Source organism: Olea europaea, unplaced genomic scaffold, assembly GCF_002742605.1.
Source record: "Olea europaea var. sylvestris unplaced genomic scaffold, O_europaea_v1 scaffold2771, whole genome shotgun sequence".
NCBI classification, from domain to species: Eukaryota; Viridiplantae; Streptophyta; class Magnoliopsida; order Lamiales; family Oleaceae; genus Olea; species Olea europaea.
In genome coordinates, this window is record NW_019246168.1 from 41,138 (window position 1) to 63,668 (window position 22,531).

The 22,531-nt window shown below is 35.9% G+C and overlaps 1 protein-coding gene across 1 annotated transcript; it reads right to left on the reverse strand.

The window, feature by feature from the left end:
- Nucleotides 1–10,979: 10,979 nt before the first annotated feature.
- LOC111383834 (axial regulator YABBY 1-like) lies at nt 10,980–13,886 on the reverse strand. The gene is made up of 7 exons (XM_023007995.1): nt 13,605–13,886; nt 13,275–13,427; nt 12,938–13,052; nt 12,184–12,232; nt 11,836–11,911; nt 11,609–11,683; nt 10,980–11,264 (listed from the first exon to the last, which is right to left on the reverse strand). Exons 1-7 carry the CDS (start codon nt 13,701–13,703, stop codon nt 11,196–11,198), a joined length of 636 nt encoding a protein of 211 aa, XP_022863763.1. The 5' UTR covers nt 13,704–13,886; the 3' UTR covers nt 10,980–11,195.
- Nucleotides 13,887–22,531: the final 8,645 nt, after the last annotated feature.

The following is a 22,531-nucleotide window of genomic DNA, read 5'->3' on the forward strand; positions in this document are numbered from 1 at the left end:
CTTCTTCTATCGCTCTATGCCTCCAGTAGTAGCTGCCAACTGGGCCTCAGCCTCCATCCTCCTCTTCTCCTCCTCCGTAGCCTTGGCCCGGGCCTCCCTCACCTTGTCCCCATACTGCATCGCCTTCTCGAGGCGCTTGGTGAGATCCTCCCTCTTGGCATTTAGGTCCTTCACCAAGCCCTCGAGCTAGATGTTGGTGCTCAGAGCCCGGGCCACACATGCACTATTGGCAGCCTCTAGGTCCTCGACTGTGCAAGAGGCGGTATGGTCCCTCCATTCTTCAGTCCAATACTTGTTGTGGACCACCGCCACTGCAGCCGCTTCTGGAGGCAGAGCCTCCAGTACTTCTTTGACGGGTTCCTTGGAGTTCGAGCCTAGGAAGTCCACCTCCTTGGAGGGACGGGCTCTTTTTTTCTTCGGCTCCCTCGACACCTGGGCGAGAGGGACGGCAACAACTGGCGCCCTCGTCGGGGCAGGTGAAGCCTCTGATGGCACAGACGTTCTCTCCGAAATGGCCACCTCGGTAGGAATTTTGGTTTGCTTCTGAACGGGGGGGGGGGGGGGGCCCCGCCCCCGTTGGCCACTTGGAAGGGGCAGCAGGTTTCTTGCCCTTCTGAAGTAGGTTAGCCTCAGGATCCTCAAGTACCTCCTCCTCCGTCGGGGGCGGGAGCCTCTTGCTGGCATCCACTAAATCCTCCATCTGCTTCTTGTGAGAGGAGGAGGAGGAGGTCTTCAAGGCCCTCGCCTCGGCCATCATATTCTGTATTGTTTTGAAGTCGGGTCAGAAAGACATCTTCTTATTGAAGTTATTTGCAAGAAACAAGTAAATTAGTACAAGTGTAAACGACTCGAAAATTTTCAAAGGTCTTCGCTTCGAGACGTTACTTTGTGAGGCCATCAGGTCCTGTGTCACAAAATGGAGGTTCTTCTTGATCAGCCGATGGAACGACCTCTTCTTTGGAGGCAGCTGATAGATCACGCAGACGATCTCGAAATCGTCTGAGGACAGCTCACAACGAGGAAGAGTGCCTTCAAAAAATAAATACGAGTGTTAGTTATAAACCGAATCGAACAGAATAAAGAAGAAACACATCTATAATACTCACTAAGTGTCGAGTACTTCGTGGGGACCGTAAGAGGTGCCAGGAGGTCCCCCTCCATCGTGTCCCATCTCCCAACAGCCCAGCACCATGAGCTCTTCCACTCCTTGATGGAGCTCGACAAGTCGAGCACGAATGGAGTGTGGGAACCCCAAGAGATCAGGTAATACCAGCCCTTGGTCTTATCCCCCTGGCTGTTACTTTCGGAATATAGAGGGTCTGAAAAATTGAAAAGGGCATCTCTACTCCTAGTGACGCCTCTTTCCATAACATCCAGGAGCCCACCAGCTAGCTCCAGGAGTTTGGGTTGAGTTAGGTCGGTGCTAAGCCATAAGACCTAAGCGCCATCTGGAAAAATAGGTGAATTGGAAGCCTAAGGTCAGCCCTAAGAATCGCCTCGCTTATCGCCACACACCCCCGCCTAGGGTAGCAGGCCCTCTCGTCAGGCTCGGGTAGGATCAGGTCTATGCTATCAGGTATCCTATATTCGGTCCTAAGTCTTTTTAGGTAGTCCTCCTTTAGCTTGGACGGGTAATCCGACGCCTCCCAATGCACAGAGGTGTCTACTGGGCTATTCGGCCTCTTCCAAATATTCTCCCCCCTAATATTGCCTCGGCCACTTCAGAGGAGGTCGCCACAATGGGCTCATCCATCCGTACTAGCTCTAGCCCCCTCCCCGAACTAGCACTACCCTTAGAGGCCATTTTCAGAAAGGAAAAATCTCAAAAAGTTACTAAAACTTACGAGTTTTGAGTGTTCCCAGCCGAAAATGGTCAAAAAGTGGTGTGTGGTCGTCGGAAAATCAAAAGTTATCGTCGGAAATGCTTGAAGAACATCGAAAATCGCAAAGAGACTTGAGAGCAATGGAGCTTTCTATTTTCGAAAGAGTAAAAAACTCGAAAAGTGCTCAACTCTGCTTTTTATAGAGCGCTCCAACTAATCTCCACTGTCAAATTCAAATGCGATTAATCTAGGCCGTCCGTCGCACCATCAATCTAGGCTGTTGAAATGAAACGCCAGATTTGATTTACGCCTAAGATTTTGCTATGACCTTTACGCTCGCATATAACGCGTCGCCTTGGTCACCACCAATCGTCAACAATAAGTAGTCGCAGCAGCCTTTTAAGGGAATGGGCGCTGCACCCAACTGTCACCTTGAAAATACGCAACAGCTATCAAATCATTGAACATCATACACGCTCGCCTCGGAATGACTTCCTCACTCAACTTTACAATGCTTAGACGTACCTAACGCGGAGTCTCCTGTGGGTCATCACCTCGATCGCTATGTTCCCTCCTAAACTTTACAAAGTTTTAGCCATCTCCCAACGCGTCATCCCCTGTGGGTCAGCGCACCGGTGGAAGATGAGCTCTTCACTCAAATTTACAACGCTTAGACGCACCTGATGCGGAGTCCCTTGTGGGTCATCGCCTTGGTCGCTGCATTCCCTTCTAAACTTTACAAAGTTTTAGCCATCTTCCAACGCGTCGTCCCCTGTGGGTCAGCGCACCAATGGAAGATGAGCTCCTCACTCAACTTTACAACGCTTAGACGCACCTGAAGCGGAGTCCCCTGTAAGTCATCTCCTCTGTCGCTGCTTTCCCGTCTAAGCTTTACAAAGTTTTAGCCATCTCCCAACGCATCATCCCCTGTGAGTCAGCGCACCGGTAGAAGATGAGCTCCTCACTCAACTTTACAAAGCTTATACGCACCTGATGCGGAGTCCCTTGTGGGTCATCGTCTCGATCGCTGCGTTCCCTTCTAAATTTTACAAAGTTTTAACCATCTCCCAACGCGTTGTCCCCTGTGGGTCAGCGCACTGGTGGAAGATGAGCTCTTCACTCAACTTTACAACGCTTAGATACACCTGACACGGAGTCCCATGTGGGTCATCGCCTCGATCGCTACGTTCCCGTCTTAACTTTACAAAGTTTTAGTCATCCCCCAACGCGCCGTCCCCTGTAGGTCAGCGCACCGGTGGAAGATGAGCTCCTCACTCAACTTTACAAAGTTTATACGCACCTGACGCAGAGTCCCCTATGGGTCGTCGCCTCGGTCGCTGTGTTCCCGCCTAAGCTTTACAAAGTTTTAGCCATCTCCCAACGCGTCGTCCCCCGTGGGTTGGCGCACCTGACGTGGAGTCACCTGTTGGTCATCGCCTCGGCGATGCGTTGACCATCTCCCCACACATCGTCTAACTCGTTAGCACCTCGACCTCGCATAAATTTTTTCCCTCACACAGTGGCAAGAATTTAGCGCATCTGCCTATGATCCACGCTTCGGTGAACACTGAAAATCGACCCTCAAGTTCTCACAAATCACGATCCCCATCCCGAGACGCATATATCTGATCGGGAAGACAAGTCCACCCATGGTATAAATATTCATACCTGGACTTGGGGGACCACTGTTACGCCCCGAACTGAACCCACTTCAGTCGATGTGTGGAACACTCATACGAAGTGATTCCACTTCGGAAAGTCCACCACCACGTCAGCCGATGTGTAGAATGTTCATACGAAGTGGTCCCCCGAAGTGGTAATTCTGCAAGACCGCCCGAAGAGCCCCATCCCCTTAAATCCGAGGTGAAACGATCCCCGTGGACCTCAGCCTGAAGGTCCGCCGTCGATTTCAGAATGAGATCTTCGTCAAGATCTTTTCTGCCCCTAAGGTTTAAAGTGATTTGACGTCTCCATGAGGCCAGTTGATGTGACCTATCAACTTTATGTCAACTCAACTCAGGAGAAGTAACTTCCCACTCACTCTACAGACGCGGCTGATTGACGCCTATGAGCAGACGCCTCATATCGTTCAGATGTATACACGTGTCTCACATCCAACGGCTCTCCTCACCAATAAATACCCAAGGCTTGGCAAGAGACAAAGGTAATGAAACTCTTTCGACTTAGCACTCCATAGCAAGTAAACATATAGTCTCTTCCCCACTATTTTGTACAACCTTGATACTGTTCCGATCGCCTGAGCCTAATTTGATCGTCGTAGTGTATACGGCCGTCGCCACCCCCGCTGGTTCCGGCCATGTGCATCTGACCGTGCGTTGATTGTGCGCAGGGAAGAATACGTGGAGTGGCTATCGATTGGCCACGTGGAAGGTCCAATTTTCGAGGTCAATATTCATCGTCAAAGCTTGTTGGGAGGGGGGAGGTTATATCGTATTTAATACTTTCTAAGATATTTAATTAATTAATAGGAGTATTAATCCAATTAGTTAATATTTTAGGGCACTGGGTCTATTTACACATTCACAAATACTCTAATTTATAATAACAAATTGAAAATTGTTGAGGCGTCAAAAAAATTTGAAAATATTGATACTTTGCATAAAAGCTTACTCACAAAATGAAAAATAAGCTAATGAATTTTTAATATAAAATCAATATTTCACATGTTTACAATATTTTTATATTATTTTCTTGCACCCCAAATTTTATTCAATTATTTTACACAAGTAATAAATCATTTAATTCCCTTTTATGGTATCTAGAAAAACTCAAGTGGTGGGCAAAGTTAATGACTGATCACAGTCTATAATTTATGGCAGGCGGGCAAGCAGTAGATATTGTAACAGCACAATTCCAAAAATACATAATTTACCAGAAAATATAAATATGACTAGGGCTAGGCAAATCTTCCAAACTGAATCGATCGAATCGAATCCGATGGTTCTTGTCAAATTAAATACTCGAACGGGTATCTGAATTGAAAATCGAAGGGGTACGGTTCGGTTCTCGGTTCTAGACCAAGAGCCGAAGAATTGAATCTTTCTAATTTTTTTTTATATTGAGTAAATCAAATTATTTTAATTTTAATTTTTTCTAAACAAATTAAAAATTTTTAAATCCAAATTTTTGGTCCAATAATTTGTTTCATTTCTAATTTTTTTAATTTTTGGCCCCATTACCTATTTTATTGTTTTATTTCTTAGCCCAACAAGATCCAATCCACTAAATAACCCTAAACACATACACTAAAGTGAATAACGTTGTCTCAACTCTCGCACTCACTCTTGCAGCCTCACTGACATTCCAAAATCTATACAATCATCGGTCGATGCTGTGACCTCCGTCGATCGAAACTTTGACCGTAGCGATCATTTCAACGAGGTAGTCTACTAGTCTATGACATTCCAAAAATTATTGAATGTATCATTAGTTGTGTTTATGTAATGTTGTTATAAATGTTAAAAAATTTAATTATAATACAGAATCGAATCGAACCGAACTGAACCAAACGGAACCGAATCCAAACGGTTCCATAGTTATATTTGGACCCGACGGTTCCATTTACTAGATACCCGAAAATTTTGGTTCGGTTCGGTTCTCTTTAGAACCGAACTGACCTGCGTCCACCCCTAAATATGACACTAGTACAATTTTTTTCTAGTACACTTCTAAATAGGGGTAGGCGTGGGTCGGTTCGGTTTTAAAGAGAACCGAACCAAACCAAACTTTTCAGGCATCTAGTAAATGGAACCGTCGGGTCCAAATATAATTATGGAACCGTTCGGGCTCGGTTTGGTTCCGTTCGATTCTATACTATAATTAAATTTTTTAACATTTATAACAACATTATATAAATACAACTAATGATACATTTAGAGTTGGACATGATCCGGTTCGGTTCGGTTCTAACGAGAACCGAACCGACCCGAAATTTTCGAGTATTTAGTAAGTGGAACCGTCGGGTCCAAATTTAATTACGGAACCGTTCGGTTCGGTTCGGTCCGATTCGGTTCCATTCGATTCCGTATTATAATTAAATTTTTTAATATATACAAAGTTACATTAATTTAATTAATGATATATTTAATATTAGCTCTTACAAAATAACGTAGTTCAATCTTATATATTTTACGTCTCTCTTTGCTGAATTCTTCATAAATTTGATTATTAAAATCACAGAAAGAGAAAGATAATGAGCTCAAAATAATTAAGAGAGATGTTGTAGGGTTTTAATTTGATTTTCTCCGGTAGAAACGACACTACAGTAGAATAACAGATTTGGATAAAATTGAGGTCAATTTGATTAAGTCGATTTTGAACTGAATATTAGAAATAGGAAAATCATATTTTGTGGTTTGAACTAAATTAACTAGTTAACAAATTTATTTAGAAAAAATAAAATAATTTATTTATTTAAAATAAATTAATTAAAAAAATTACGAAGATTAGGTTCTTATTCGATTCTTCGGATCTTGACCTAGAACCGAGAACCGAACCATACCCGTCGGTTCCTGATTCAAATACCTGTTCGAGTATTTAACTTGAGAAGAACCGTCGAGTTCGGTTCTGTTCGGTTCGGGTTCAGGCTCGGTCGGTTCGGTTTGGGAGTTATATCCAGCCCTAAATACATTTAATGGTTTTGGAATGTCAGAGACTAGTAAACTACCTTGTTCAAATGATCACTACGATCAAAGTTTCGGTCAGCGGAGGTCACAGCTTCGATCGGAGGTCATAGTGTCAGCTGTTGATTGTATAGGTTTTGGAATATTAGCGAGGCTGGGAGATTGAGTGCGAGAGTCGAGACAACGTTATGCACTTTAGTGTAGGTGTTTAGGGTTATTTAGTAGATTTGATCTTGTTTGGCTAAAAAATGAAACAATAAAATGGGTAATTGGGCAAAAAATTAAAAAATTAGAAATGAAACAAATTATTAAGCCAAAAAATTGGATTTAGAAATCATTAATTTGTTTAGAAAAAATTAAAATTAAAATAATTTGATTTACTCAATATAAAAAAAATTAGAAAGATTCGATTCTTCGATTCTTAGTCTAGAACCGAGAACCGAACCGTACCCGTCGGTTCTCAATTCAGATACCTATTCGGGTATTTAATTTGATAAGAACCGTCAGGTTCAGTTCAGTTCGATTCGAGAGATTTGCCCATCCCTACTTCTAAATTTCTTCATGTTCTTTGGGCCATCTTCATCGATTGATGAGACCATATAAATATTTTGGGCATAACTATATCGCACTAACATTTGAAAGCAAGAAATTTGTGAAGATATTCATTTTCAATAAAAATAAAACTTAAAGCTTCTTTTTTCTCATTTTCTCATCTCCATACTCCCTGCCCTCGTGTGTAGTAAATCCCTTTTTTCTTTCTTGGGGAAAGAAGTCAAATTCACATTTTCATTAAAAGTTTAAGAAATAAATAGTTCAATCATCCTACAAGTGCAGAAAATTTTGACAAACAACACATGACGGAAATTGATTGGAAGATGGAAATAGAAAACAAAAAACAATCCAATCATCTACGGCCACGTTGGCGTCGGTAGGAATTCCATCAAGAATTCTACGTATTCATGGCTATTTCCTAAATAGTTTTCACAAAATAGTAACAATAAGACTTCAAATTAGAACTTCTACTTGTTCAAATTTAGAACTTTATGTACTGAATTATATTATTTATGGTACTCAGTTTTGGCGTTGAACAGTTTCATGGCTCATCATCTTGATCAATGAATTTTTTAAGCCGAAAAATATGAACAAAATATTTTACATCGCAGAAATACAACATTTAGAGAAGCTTGTGAGGACAAATTTACGAAAATATAATATTATGAATCAACACTAAGCTTAAACCAATATATTAATCAAACCCCATAAAACTATTCAAATATGTGTTGAGTCTTATTTTGGAGTGAATTGTCCAAATGGTCACTGAACTTTGCAAAAGGTTTCTAAGGGGTCACTGAACTTTAAAAACAACCTAAATGGTCACTGAACGTTGCAAAAGATTTCCTAGAAGTCATTGAATTTTGCAAAAAGTTTTCCAGAAGTCATTTAACTTTGTAAAAGGTTTTTCAAAAGTCACTGAACTTTAAAAATCACTTAAATGGTCACTGAACTTCGTAAAAAATTTCTCAGTCACTGAACTTTCCAACCCCTAAAACACTTTAGAACCACCACTTATGAACGACCAAAATCCACCCTCCAGCCACCTTGGCCGCCGGACCAACATACCACCTTTGAAGTCCTCGCTTCCCTCTTCGCAACCCACCCAAGTTCCGGCCATAACGCCAACCGATTTGGTCGGAAATTCAAGACAAAATGGGTCCGGAACTTGGGTGTGTTGTCAAGGTGGTATGTCAGTCCGGCAGCCAAGGTGGCCCGAGAGTGGAGTTTTGGTGGTCCAAAACTGGTGACTCGTTCACTTCCAACCCCATTTTTGTGCTTGGTCAACCCATTTTGGCTTGAATTTTCGGCCAAATCGGTTGGCGTTATGGCCGGAACTTGGGTAGGTTGCGAAGAGGGAAGCGAGGGTTTCAAGGTGATATGTTGGTCCGGCGGCCAAGGTGGTCGGAGGGTGGATTTTGGTGGTCCATAAGTGGTGGTTCTAAGGTGGTTTAGAGGTTGGAAAGTTCAGTGACTTCTAGAAAATCTCTTGCAAAGTTCAGTGACCATTTAGGTGATTTTTAAAATTCAGTGATTCTGAAAAATATTTTGCAAAGTTAAGTGACCATTTAAGTGATTTTTAAAGTTCACTGACCCCTTGAAAACCTTTTGCAAAGTTCAGTGATTATTTGGATAATTCACTCCTTATTTTGAATTCAACTCTCAATGTCCTTAGAGAATATTTAAAAAAAAAAATTGAGAAAAAAAATTGAGAATGATAAAAATTAAAAAAAAATTAAAAAATACAAGAACTTACTTAGAATACTCCAAAATTTGAAAAATAAAATAAAAACTGCGAAAATAAAGAATTTTCCCTCTATATGAAATATTTTAAAATCATCCAACATCTTTTACAGTACCCAATACCTCAAAAGAGGTCGGCTACCTATTTCTCTTAGAAAGTGGGAACAAACTAATTAGAAAAATGTTATGTAATTCCCCTGGAGTTGTAATCTCAGTTTAGATGGCATTAGATGATAAATTAAATGAAAAGTGAAATTAAATGAGTTATTTAATTTTATCTATAAATTAATGTTATATTATTGCCACTTAAACTGAAGTTGCAACCGATTAAATAGCATTACTTAACTAATTATTAAGATTTCGGATTTTATTTTTACCCGTACATGCTGGTTATGGTATGAACTTACTCTTAACTGTTGATAATGGCACATTTGAAAATATCGATCTTAAATATGATTGCTCATTTAAGATTTTTAGACCAATCGATTTACTCATTCAAGCTTGTTTGGCCTTATGAATTAATATTTTATTATAATATGAGTAGTAGTTCAAATTGTTAAGAGTAGTAGTTCAAATTAAGATTCGATAACTCTCGCTTGCACATTTTTTAGAAGAATCAAATTGCTAGTAGCTTTGATACCATATTAATTAGATTTGAGTTTCCAGCGTAGAAGATAACTTTGATAAAAGGAGTTGCCATAATCCTTATATGTAATTATAATTTCGATATTAAATCATTTCGTAATATTGACCACTTGAATAACACATTGGAAAAAAATTTCGTTCCCTGTTAAACGGGACATAATTACAAATCAAATTTCTACTCTATGTTGTACAATGAGAAGTCAATCCTAATACTTTTCTCTTAATTTCATTTCAACTAACTGAAAGTTATATTACAAAATGTACAAATCTCATAAGAGCTTTCTCTTAATTCATTCAAAGCTCAGTTTATGTCTTTGTAATTACTTATTTGGAAATTCCCTCAACTTTGCATTTCATGAGAAGTGAATTATGAACCTGATAAATCCTCTCTCTCCTGAACGTTTTATGAAATCCAAAACTGCCGTGGCAGTGTAATATGTGATCCTGCTTCACTAAATCTTTGAATGATACTTAAGCTGACTCGTAATACCATTTGTGACAGAATAATTTCTGCAGAGAAACCCTACATTGAAATTTGACTATACTGTTACGCGTCGCCACCGAGGCTTAGTAACCCCATGTCCTAAAGGTGGAAAACAAGAGTGTCGAAATCAAAAGGAAAGCTTCCGAGGCTCTCCATTCTGAGCCTTCTTTGACCAACTGAAGCTTTCACTAGCTCTTACGAGATCTGCAGGCAATCTATAGGAGTGATTGATATGACGTTTGTAATAATGAATGCGTTAAGCCTATCAGACTAGTTTGTAGAGTGGCTAACCCATTTTCAATATATTAAATGTATAGCAAGCTAGTGATATGATGTTTCGACCTGGGAGATGGAGCCACGTGCTCCTTCATCCAATGGTCACCACTTTGGCTAGAATTCTATAAATACCAACTCTTGTAAACACTTGAATCTAATGCAACTCTTTACACTTATAGCTATTCTTTGTTCTTTCTCTTGCTTTTGTACGCGCTTATTTGCTTGAGTATATGATTATCTTACTTTAGTTGAGTTGTTCGTGATTGATTATTAATATGCAATCGTCCTTAAAATTATTGCTGGAGCATGAACATCTTTATCTCATATAATAGAGCATCTCCCGCATGCATGAAATAGTGACCTCCTTCAGCCAAACCCTCCGATGGAAAAACATTTTGGAATTTGCTAGCGTGAACATGTGAGCTCAGCATCTATTGTCCACGTCACTCTGACAAAAAACGAGGTCAACATGTGCCATAGCATTTTGATACTTTTCTCAATGAAATTCTGATTATTAGATATAATAGATGTAGCTCGAGATTTTCTTGGACAGTGAGCTTAATAACACATATTAGCAATACATTGCATGAGAAACTTAGAATGTCAGAAAAACAAAGTAAAGAAAATTGTTTTATATATTCATAGCCTCATTTGAAAATAAAACCGTATTGAAGTCCATCTCTTGTCAGAATTCCTTAAATTTAATTTCATTACTACTTATTAAAATTTAGGAAACGCCACAAGCTCGAAATTTTAATTGATGGGATTTAAATTATAAGCTAAATCATGAATGGATGGAAATAGAAACGTTGATTTAATAGCATAATCCGTGAGAAATATTAATATATGCAAAGTTCATTGTGAGATGAGTTCCACAAAGATTAGTAGTTGCATTAGCATGCAACCAACGACATCAAAATCCTCTCCCACCACGTTTTTGTCTTTTTGAAACTAATAAACTATAAAAACAGTCTCCTTGAAAGAAAGCATAACATTAAACACTAATTGCAGAAACTAAAGATAACTTTCTCAATAGGGAGATACACCCACATTGGCAGGAGCAAGAAACCCATCTTTCATCAGAACATCCTCTCCTTCCTGCACAATAGTACATGACTATGGTTTATGATTTTCATTCAAGCATAAAAATAATTGCAACCTCAAAGGGACAATGCCCTTCGCATATAAGTGGTGGTGACGATGGTAGTGTCGCGCGGTGGAGATTTGTGGGTGGTGGTGGTGGTGTGGATTAACTTATTTACTTTCATTTTAACTCATTTTCCCTATCATACATGCTATTAGATCTTGAAGAATTAGCGAATTTTCTGCGTTAATAACACATTTTAAAGTATCATATAAGTACTGAGGGGCAAAAATTAGATCAAATACATAAGTACTGAGGGGCAAAAATTAGATCAAATACATCTAGGGTTTTGAGATACCTGTTGGCACATGTTAAGTTTCTTCACGGGTTGATCAGGCATAAGTCCAAAGTGAATGTGTGGGAAGTGGGCCCACTGTGAGCAAGGAAACAAATGAAAGCAAAAACAAGAAACATAAACCTTTTTCTGTCAAAAAATATAAACGTCATGACTCAAATGAAACCCTAGTTAAAGAAAAGAAACCCCTAAGACATAGAGGGTATTGTTTTTTTTATCTTGGATCTTACATTCTTTGCAGCAGCGCTGAAGGCTTCCCTATGGCTTATATCCGGGTTTCCAGCTTTGATACGTTGGATCTCGTCCCTGCAATTTCATGATACGAGTCAAAATCATTCTTAGATGCTTCTGAGATTTGTTTATAGGCGAATGCCTTTGTTAATTCCTATAGAAATTGTAAAATAATGTTGTTCAGAACTTACCAGAAAAGAAACTGTTAAAGTAATAATAAAGCCGTAACTATTAATAACCCCTCCCCACCGCCCTACTGAAATACCCAAGTTGGGTCAGTAGATTGGGGTGGGGGAAGGGGTGTTTTGGGTGTATTTGCACTTATAATTGCATTATATTTTGCTTACTTGATAAACCGGTTGTAAGCAGATGGCACTCTCTGTCGCTTCTCTGGGGCTGAACATGACAGAAATACAAACAAACAAAAGAAGACATTAACTTGGCTGACCTGTAGATTACTGCATTCAATGTCCCTCTATCTCTCATTACTTCATCATTATCTAATGATCTATCTTTCTATTTCTCATCTTGGATTCTTCTGTTCCCACATTATCTTGATTTCCCGGGGGAGAAATTTTGTTAGACAACCTTGTGGAAATATAAATGAACTTATACGAAGCGAAAGGGAAATTGTCTATCAAATTTTAGCGTTTGACAAGATTTGGAAAAAGCTACAGGTTTTTATGTGGAGGAGAAGCAACTGTTGATGAATGTACTGCCATGCTTTAGCTGCACGTCTAAAGGAGGCTTTCATAAACCATGGGATATGTGAGCTTGGAAATCATTGAAGAAAGGAAGCAAAATCTTTATAAGAAAAAATAAGAAAGTGAAGTTCAAGATTGTTAAAGAATAAAAATAGAAAGTTTAAGTTTCAAAGTTCTTAGCTATTCTTTCTCAGTTTCTTGATTAGTTGACAAAGTACTGTATAGCTGAAAGTTTTGACTGTGACTTAAAAGATTCCACACTTTCAAAGGGTAAAAACAAAGGAAAAAGACATGAACCCTAGTGGTAAATTTCAACATATTCGGATTTAACTATTAGAGATCCAGTACTTGTCGAATTTAATAAGGGGGAGAGTAAAATTAGTTTTCATAATCTCACGTCTGTTAGCAACTGGAGGCTTTGGAAGCTCATCTATTCCTCGAACTGGATTCAGAGACTCGTTCGGATTGGGCTGATTAATCAACATGTTGGATGGCGAGTTCCGAATCTCCTCCTAAAAATGAACTTATCAATTATTGCAAAATACATAAAAGTGAATAATTAACGATACGTAGCTTGATTTTCCAAGATAAAATGATTAATAATTCTACGATAAAATTCCAACAAAGTACTATGCAAAATTTAAACCTTAAATCTGTAAAAGATCAAAATTAAGATGCTTAATAATTAAAAGTACACTATGGTATGGAAAACCTATCAATTTCAGACCATATACCAGAAGATTTTGAGGAGAGAAGAATGACTGTCCGAAATGAAGCTGATTTGAATTGGGAAGAAGCAGTCCACGCATGTTCACGGACAGAAGGTTGGTGCAATGGCCGCATCGCACTGTCACAGTCTTGAACAAAATCGTGCAAGGAACACTTACCTAATTAATTAAGCAAAGCACAAAAATAAGTTAAAATCTCACTCATAGAGCACAAAAATACATTTATAAGAACATCGAGCAAAAAAAAAGGGTTGATAGAACTGGACATAAACAACTAATAGAAGTGTGAAAAGAGAGAGATAATTGATCATAGACAGAGGATGACAAGTGATATACCGCGAGGACAGTATCACAAAAGTTGCAATGGACGTAACATAGCTGCTCCGAAGGAGAGAGGTGGTGGTGGTCCGGTGTAAAAGCAGACGAAGAAGACATATTTTTTCTTTAAACTTTCTTTTTGATGACGATTCCCTCCGTCTGATTTGATTGATTGATAGATTGACTGATCGAGGTATTTATATATGGATGAGATTGACAGATTAACCACCTTGGATCTGATTCTCCGAATGTATTATTTAAATATCAAAGACAAACAAGTCGAGGAAGAGTAAGAGAGGGAATTGGGGTGCCTATGCATGTAAACATACATGTATAGAAAGGTTTGTCTGTATATGAATTAATTTCCTTGAACAAATGAAATGTATAGAGATTTTTACGGATGATGAGGTGACAATATTGAATTAACTGGTTTGAAATTGTTTTTATCCAACATTCAATAAAATTGTATCAATTGACAACCTATCAATCTATCTAGTAAAAATCTCTATATACCGTAGCACGACTAGCATGTGTATACAGACACACTCTTGGACATTGGGTATGGTTGCCATTCCCGATGATTTGTGTGTGGGGAGGAAAGGAGGGTGGGTGGCGGCAGAAGTGGGAAGAAGAGTGAGAAAAGGACGTGTGCATGGGGGCGATTAGCTATGTAACATTCAGCTGTAGTTGTCATAGTTAAGAGGGGTGTAAGTGTAAGCCTTTTTTATTTTTTCCCGGTTCCCAATTTCCTAATGGTGACCTTAGTATAGGGATAATAAAGCCTTAAATGGCGGGCACCTATCCTCTGTACTTACTTTTGTTATGTCTAGTGCTCTAGCTCCTTCATCAGATTCCAAACCCATCATCCTTTTATTTTATTTTATTCGAATTAATTGGAAATTTTTTCCCCTTTTTTTTGTGTTGGGAGATTGAGGAAAGGAGTTTCTTTAATCAAGCTGATTAAGGAAAAAAGGACAAGGTTTAAGTAGAGATGGCTTAAATAGTTTGGAGCTTTAGACAAAGTCGTCAAAGAGATATTATTTAGAAAAAATAAAATTATTAATGGAGCAAACAATGAGGGAGTATGAAAATTATATCGTTGATCGTCGATGATATAGTTATTGGTGTTTCTATTTGAAATCAAAATTATTTAATTAAGAAGGAATTATTGACACTGAGACCTTAAGTGGCCATCAATGCTCCTTCATCGGCGATTACTGACTTAATCATTGATATTGTTTGGACCAACATGAAGCGTAACTACTACGAACAAATTTTTTTTTTTTTTTCATATTTTATATTTATAAGTTCAGATATTTTTATTATTTCGTTATACTATTATAGATTTATAAGTTATTCTTCTAGCTGTTATTTAGTTCTAACGGAATTTTTAATTAATATTTAATTTTTATATTTCGTTATTGTAGTGATTTATTTATCAATTTTGAAAATTAAATGTTTTAGAGATTTCATTATCAGATGTCCAACCATCTTTTGAGTTTTTAATATTAGGAAAAAAAAAGGAAAAATGGAGAAGAGGAAGAAAAATCTTGAATGTTGTTTTGGTTTGGGCTATGTTTTGCTTCATTTTTTCAACAAAAAATATAAATTAATAAAAAGACAAACATAAGAGAAAAAAAAAATGTAAATTTCAAAATTTCGAAATCCTTCCACGAATCGAGAGCTCTTAATTGCCGTTCAATTTGCCTAATGTTTGAGTCGACTCTGAATTTTAGTGAATTGAAAGAAGAAATGAATAACTTTCTAAGTAACCTTACTACGTACATTGTAGATTAATGTTCATGCATTTGTTAAATCTCTAGAATCATTTATAAGTCAATTGACTTACTTTTCTGAGTTGATATTTAAATAGTTGACTTATTAATTAATCTTCACACCATTTGCTTCTGTGCTTTGTTTTGCGCCAAATTTGTCCGATTCTATTAAGTGCGTATCTCATGAGAGGGTGTGAATAGAGAATATCTATTTCATTACATGTTAGGTTGACATTACAAAGTGAATCTCTTGATGGAAAGTACAATAAAAGATAAAGAAATTATACTTCATGCACTATCGTGACCATACAAAGAGTTGGTGTCTCTCCGGCTCCTTCTGATCACTTTCAAATTCACTATTTGAAGGTTACTGTATAAAATTATTACCATAAAGGCCATAATTTCCTAGTCATTTCATTAATATATCCAAAAGCATTTTTCCATGTTTAGGACGGGACATCTAGGGGTAATCTGCTGGGTTATGTGGGGGCATTTTACCAGAGGTTTCCCTCTCCTCAAGAGGATAGATGGAGCGATTCGTGTGACCTTAAAATAACACGGGTCAAGGTTGGCTAGTGCCAGCGTTCATCCTAAGCCAGATCGAACTCTCCATGAGGAGAGATGGCTGAGTGGACTAAAGCATCGGATTGCTATCCCCGGGTAGAAAAGTAGTGCCTCTGCTTCGACATCACTTACAATTGCCGCGTTCAGCACTGACATTACAGAGACCTCTTTACATTGAACAGCATCTTTTCATGTCTAAACCATATTTTTTTGACCTTATTATTTTATTTTATTTTCACTTTCCATTAATTTCTGAAATGAAACAAGAATACAGAAAAAACTTGTGTCGATACTGAAAAAGTTTACAAAATAATGCAAGATATACAGAAGGCAGATTAGAACAAAAGCAATAAAGCTTACAATTTGGGTGATTTGACCACTCAGGCTCTTCTCTCTCTCGGACACATACAGATACAGATATGCGTAGTTGTCCGTGAGAGCAGACAACAGATATATATTCCAATTTCATTTATGTATGCTTTTGTCCTTACATTATTTTCAATATAATCAACAAATCAATTCACTAGATTTTCTCCGTTTCGTTTTGTTTTGTTTTTTTTCATTTAATTAGAACAAGAGAGAGAAATCTAGAGATGGAGAGAGATCTTGCAAAAAGAAACCCTAAATGCTTGTTGGTGAAAAAGATGGGTATCACTTTTCGTAAAACAAATGAAAACTATCACATCCAAGGTTGAATGCCAAAAAAACAGCTTTCTGCATTCAAAAAACTGCTTTGAAAGTATACAGTTTCTCTGGACTCCGTTACACTGTGTGTTGTGATCCATAGCAACAGAAGCAGCATCATCATCATCATGACGCAGCGAAAGAAAAGAATTCAAGCGAAAATATAAAGAACAAGAAATTTGGAATCCTCCAAATAATAAAGAAAAATAATTTTACGAATTTATTAATGAGCAATAATAAAAAAAACGAACTAAGCCCTTATTTATAAGGGTTTACATGGAAACGTAGTTTAGAACGATTAAAAGTAATGAAAAAAAAGTTTAAACAAATTAGAATTGTAAAAAAAACGAAAAAAACGAATTGACAAAAATAGTGCCAAAACTTTAAAAATTAGTTTCAAGGCCTAAACGAACTCGAACGGCCGAAATTCATTGTACGTCACAGCGTAGCGGTGAGTGTTGTTCCCCTCGACATTCTCCTTCCAAAATGATTTTATGGGATCGATCCAGAATCAAGAAGGTGATCTATTTTTACTAATAATCTTTTTTCAATGTATTCATTATGTCCTACATCACAGTAACAATTGTTTCAATTAATTTGTTGGATTTCAATGTCTGTGTGTTTTTGCATATGAGGTACCATATGAAGGTACCGCCTTTCTTTCGACTCATGCTACAAATAAAATATTTATTAGCTGCTCATCCAACCAAGTTTTCTAACTGAGGGGCTTTTTAATAAGGCTTTTGATAAATACTTAAAGTAAATTTTGAATAAGTGATAAAACTTTTGGATTTAATGAAAAAAAGTTTTGAAATAAATTCCATCAAACGAGCTAAATCAAATCAGCATAGTGGAATTAAGACCGAATAAGAAGTACAAATCCGAAAAAGAAACTAGTACAAGAGAAAACGACAACAACAACCAATTGTTGAAGTTCTCTAAATCTACTTTTTGACTTCTATAAAAAAAATGACACTAAATTATGCAATAATAATAATAATAATAATAATAATAATAATAATAATAATAATAATAATAATAATAATAATAATAATAATAATAATAATAATTTATACGTGATCATGGTTGAATGCTAGGTCAATGAGTACTGCAAATTAAATGATCAAACTATGAATATGTCCATCCCCGTAATTAATGGGATCAACAAAAACGTTTCGAATTTTGAAATTTACATGAAAATCAATTTATTTATTATTATATATATATTTTTTAAATTTATAGGGAAGAGAGAAAGTCCGTTATTGAAATGAATTGAAAGAGAAAAGGGGAAGGAGAGCAAATTAATTTAAAATTCAATTCTCCGTTCTCTATCGTTTCCTTTATTTCTAACGGTACCTTATAATCCTAATACTTGTTAGATTGCAATATTGACATTATAAGATGAAAACAAAGACAATAATTTAATTTGACAAAAGATTTGAAGATTTTATTAAACTACAATGAAGAAAGAATACAACAATTGCATTTCTCACAATTATTCTAACTCCTGTAATAAATCAACTTGTAAAGAAGAGTCAACTATATATACATATCAAAACCCTAATAATATTTTTAAATATTAAAATAATATAAAAAGGCGTGAAATAAGGGAAACAATATTTTTTCAATAAAAAATGCATGGAATAAAGGAAAAATATTTTCAAAAAATAATCCAACCGAATTTGGATCATAAACTTAATAATCTCCACTTTGACACAAATTTCATTGCAACGAACAAAGCTCCAAACTTTCTGGAGAAAAAATTTGACACAGAATGAATTGAACTCTTCAACATGAGCCAAACTAACTTCTCCAATGAACCAAACCATTTTCACTATCTCCAACTAGGATAAATGAATCCAAACACTCCTTTGTAGCATTACCTCGAGTTCAACCAAAAATTACAAATAATTTAAAATTTACCAAATATGGCTGAAACACACCGTGTAATAGAATCAACACCAAATGTTTTTGTAGAATGCCCATTGTTAGACTTAATACTTTCAAATACACTTAAAGCACGCACAACAAAATTAGCATTTTTGTACCTATTTTTATTGATTCTGTTCCTAGCAATTGAATACGACACTTGTCGAAAAAATTTTGTAAGTTGAAAACAAATTTTGATTGGACACATATGAAAAAAACAAGCTATATCCAAAATCCAATCATCGTCAAATTTGAACTCTTCTTAGAAATAGCCAACACATCTCCATCACTTAAGTAGTTTTCTTTGAAATCGGCTTCGCCTGTATTTTTTATTGTAGCTAAATTTCCTTTATTCTGCAACTTGTTGCAATTACTCTTGATGTGCCATTTCTTCTCGGATTAAAAACAAACTTGATTATTGAAACTAGATTTCCACCCGTCCTTTCCATGACTACTATGAACAACAAGGCATTCTCCATCTCTAGTCTCAGATCCAACCAGATGCTTCATCTTTTCCTTTGAAAATAAAGTATCAACGTATTTTCAATTGTGAGAGTATCATGATTATATAAAATCGTATCTCTAAAAGAAATAAATGAAGAGTGCAACATACACAAAAGAATTAAGGTCAAATCTTCATCATCATACTTTACCTCTAAAGTCTCCAAATCAGGAACGATTTCCTTGAAGACAGCTAGGTGGTCTTTCAATGATCTGCCTTTTATCGTGTGATGAGAATACAAACACTGTCTCAGGTGCAATTTGCTAATTAGACTCTTAGCCGTACACAATTACTCCAACTTCAACCACAATATAGCTATCATATTCTCTTTCAAAATGTCTCAAAAAATGTTTTTCAAAAGATGAAGATAAATTTGTGAAAGTGTTTTCCGATGCTTACTTTGCTTCTCCTCCATCAACCAAGTTGAGGATATCTTATCACATCCCAACAACACATCTGTAACTCGCATTTTCACTTGTTACAACCAAAATCTAGTGTTGCGATCAAAAAATGGAATATCGTACTTCACGTTTTCTGTCAAAAACAAGAACCTCGAACAAATTAAAAAACAAAATCTCCGATGTCACTTGTTGGGAGTGAAACAAGGTTATACGACACGATATGAAGTATTGATCACAATAAGATGAACACAAAGACAAAGAATTTAATTTGACGGAGGAATTAGAAATTTTATTCGACTATAATGAAGAAAGAATTACAACAATTGTATATCTCCCCATTATTTTAACTCTGTAATAAATCAGCTTGTAAATAAGAGCTAACTATATATAGGGGCAAATATAAACCCTAACAATATTTTTAAAAATGAAAATAATACAAAAAATGCTCGGACTAAAAGAAACAATATTTTTCTAATAAAAATACGTGAAATATATGAAACTTTTCGTCAAAAAAAAATAAATTTAGGTCACAAGTCCAACAGACCATACAGTACCGTGAGTTTATTGGATCATCGGAAAGTGGGAGGTAGCAGATGCACTCTAAAGTTTTAATTTGATTTTAGTGTAGATTGACTATTGTTTACTAATTTAAACCCAGGAAAAGAAAAAGGGAAATTACGGAATGGGTTTAGATATCTTTGACAAGTTTGTACTTCCAGAATGGAGACATAAAGGTTGAACATAAATACAAAATTTACTGAATGTCTGAATCCAAATCTTTTATTGTGAATGACCTTTTTTCCTTGTATGGAGGGCCATATCCAATGGTCCAATTGGTCCCTTCAAATTTTGCTCTCATGACTCATGTGGTGGGACTGGCTACTGTCCGGCTCAAAATTGCTAGCATTTAAAAAACTATGCTCCCTCCATTTTTTAGAATAGATTTTGTGTGAAATAATTTTTTTTTTTTTTTGAAGATTCATGATCAAAAGTAGATTTAAAAAAAAAAAAAATTTACGGAGTAAAATAATTTATTAAAAAAATATGTAGTTGAAAATGAGTTCAGAAAAAAATAAACGTTAATGAAGGATGCTCAAACAGAAGGCTATACTTAAAAAAAGTCAATTTTAGTTCAACGTTTCAAAAAATTATGATCTCATTATAATTAGCTATTGAGGTCAAAGATTAATTTAATTTAACTGGAACGTTAAGTCCAATTTAATCTAATTAAATGTAAGAATATGAGACTCGTTCGATTACATTTATCATATATTTCCACTTAAACTACTGCTAGATAATATTATTGTTTAGAAATTATATTATAGTTATTCAAGAAATCAAAATCTTTCAATATGTAGGAGAATAGAAGGATAAGTTTAATTTAAATAAAATTAACAGTTACATTCAAGATTTCAAACGTCAATTGTGTTTTGTCATTAGAAAAGAAATAGATTTAATTTTTTAATTTTTTTAAATTCATTTTGTCGTTGAATATAGCACGGGGTACGGCAGGTACATGCAGACAATATGGACGTACGAGTGTACCGGGACCTTACGTGAATATGACTAGAGATAACACTATATTAAATTTTGTAAATTTTATTTTGTTTTTGAAGCAAGAGCAATGAGGAATTATATGCAAATAAATCTTTTTTTCCTTCTTGACCAATTGTCATTATTAAATGTGCATATCCTAATTATAATATTAGATTGGGTGGTATTAGGGCAATACCTTAATTTTTACCCCACATAAACGAGTATAAGAAAGTCGATGTTGTGTCTTACAGAGACAAAAGAAGTTGTGAGATCCCTCTTATAATCTTGTTTTAAAAGGTCAACTTCTTAGCTTCTCAAAATTTTCAAAGCAGTAGCATCTTGTATGAACTTTATTTTACTATAACTATTTCTCCTGGAAGATAATTGATCATATATATAATAATGGTTTTTTTATTAGAAAGGTTTAAAGATATTATTTAAATGTAAAATAATACAAAAGATAAGGTTACGAGAAGTCAAAAAGTAATGAACTTTCTCCATTGGTAATATCGGTCAAAGATTCCCTACATTGTTAGGCCCTTGTTGGTACTCTAAGAACCTGTTTGATATAATTTTTGCTTTTACTCTTTGTACAAGAAGTTCATGATAAAGTTATTGTAAATTAGATTATTTTTTTAAAAGTTCTTTGCATTAGGCAAAATACTTTCATAAAATTATATGTTCAAAAGCAATTTTATAATAATATAAATTACTTTTGAATTTTCAAAAGTCCCGACAAATGCGCCCTAATTATAACTATGGATGATTATTGCCATTTCATATTTTTGACAAAACCCATATAGGACATTGCTGCATGTATATCAATTTTTACATAATGTCATATGTCATTATATTATTTGTCAGATCAAATACAGTCAACTTTTTCATTTAATCTTTTCCTTTCACATCATTTTATTTAATTCCTTATGTACCATTTTTATATACAATTAATAGCATAAGTGAATGTATGCCCAAAATTAAGCTCTTGGCCACATTTTCAGAGACCAAAAGTGGTCCTCTAATCAACAACTGGAATCGATATAACAGCTTGTCTTCTAACATTACAACATCAAATGATAAAACAATTTGTTGAAATGTTAATTTTTTTGGTGGAAACAATTGTCAGCTTCTGTCGTTGGCAAACATATTCTTTTGTAAATCCTTGCCGTTCACAACAGTTCTTGCATCCAGCATAGTATTACATGTTGTATAAAAGACTGGCTATAGATAAAGAAATTATTGTGTATCTATAGCTTCATTGTGTTTTAAAAGCAACCCTACTTTCCACACTCTTGTTTGATGTTTCCTTAGGTGAAGTTGGTATGGTACCTCCCCCCCCTCGATAATACATCAGAAAGTGTAATTTTAAAAAATAAATAAATTGTATTTTAACATTATTAAAGCATAAAGTATAAATTAATTTTTACTTGTATAGCTCCCAAGAAAGCCAAAACAAAGTTCAATCCCTACTCAAGTTTATAATTTCGTCAACAGTTTCCCATCAATTTTCATAAAATTCCTGTAAAGTCATGTTTCTCTAACCACAATTCCGAG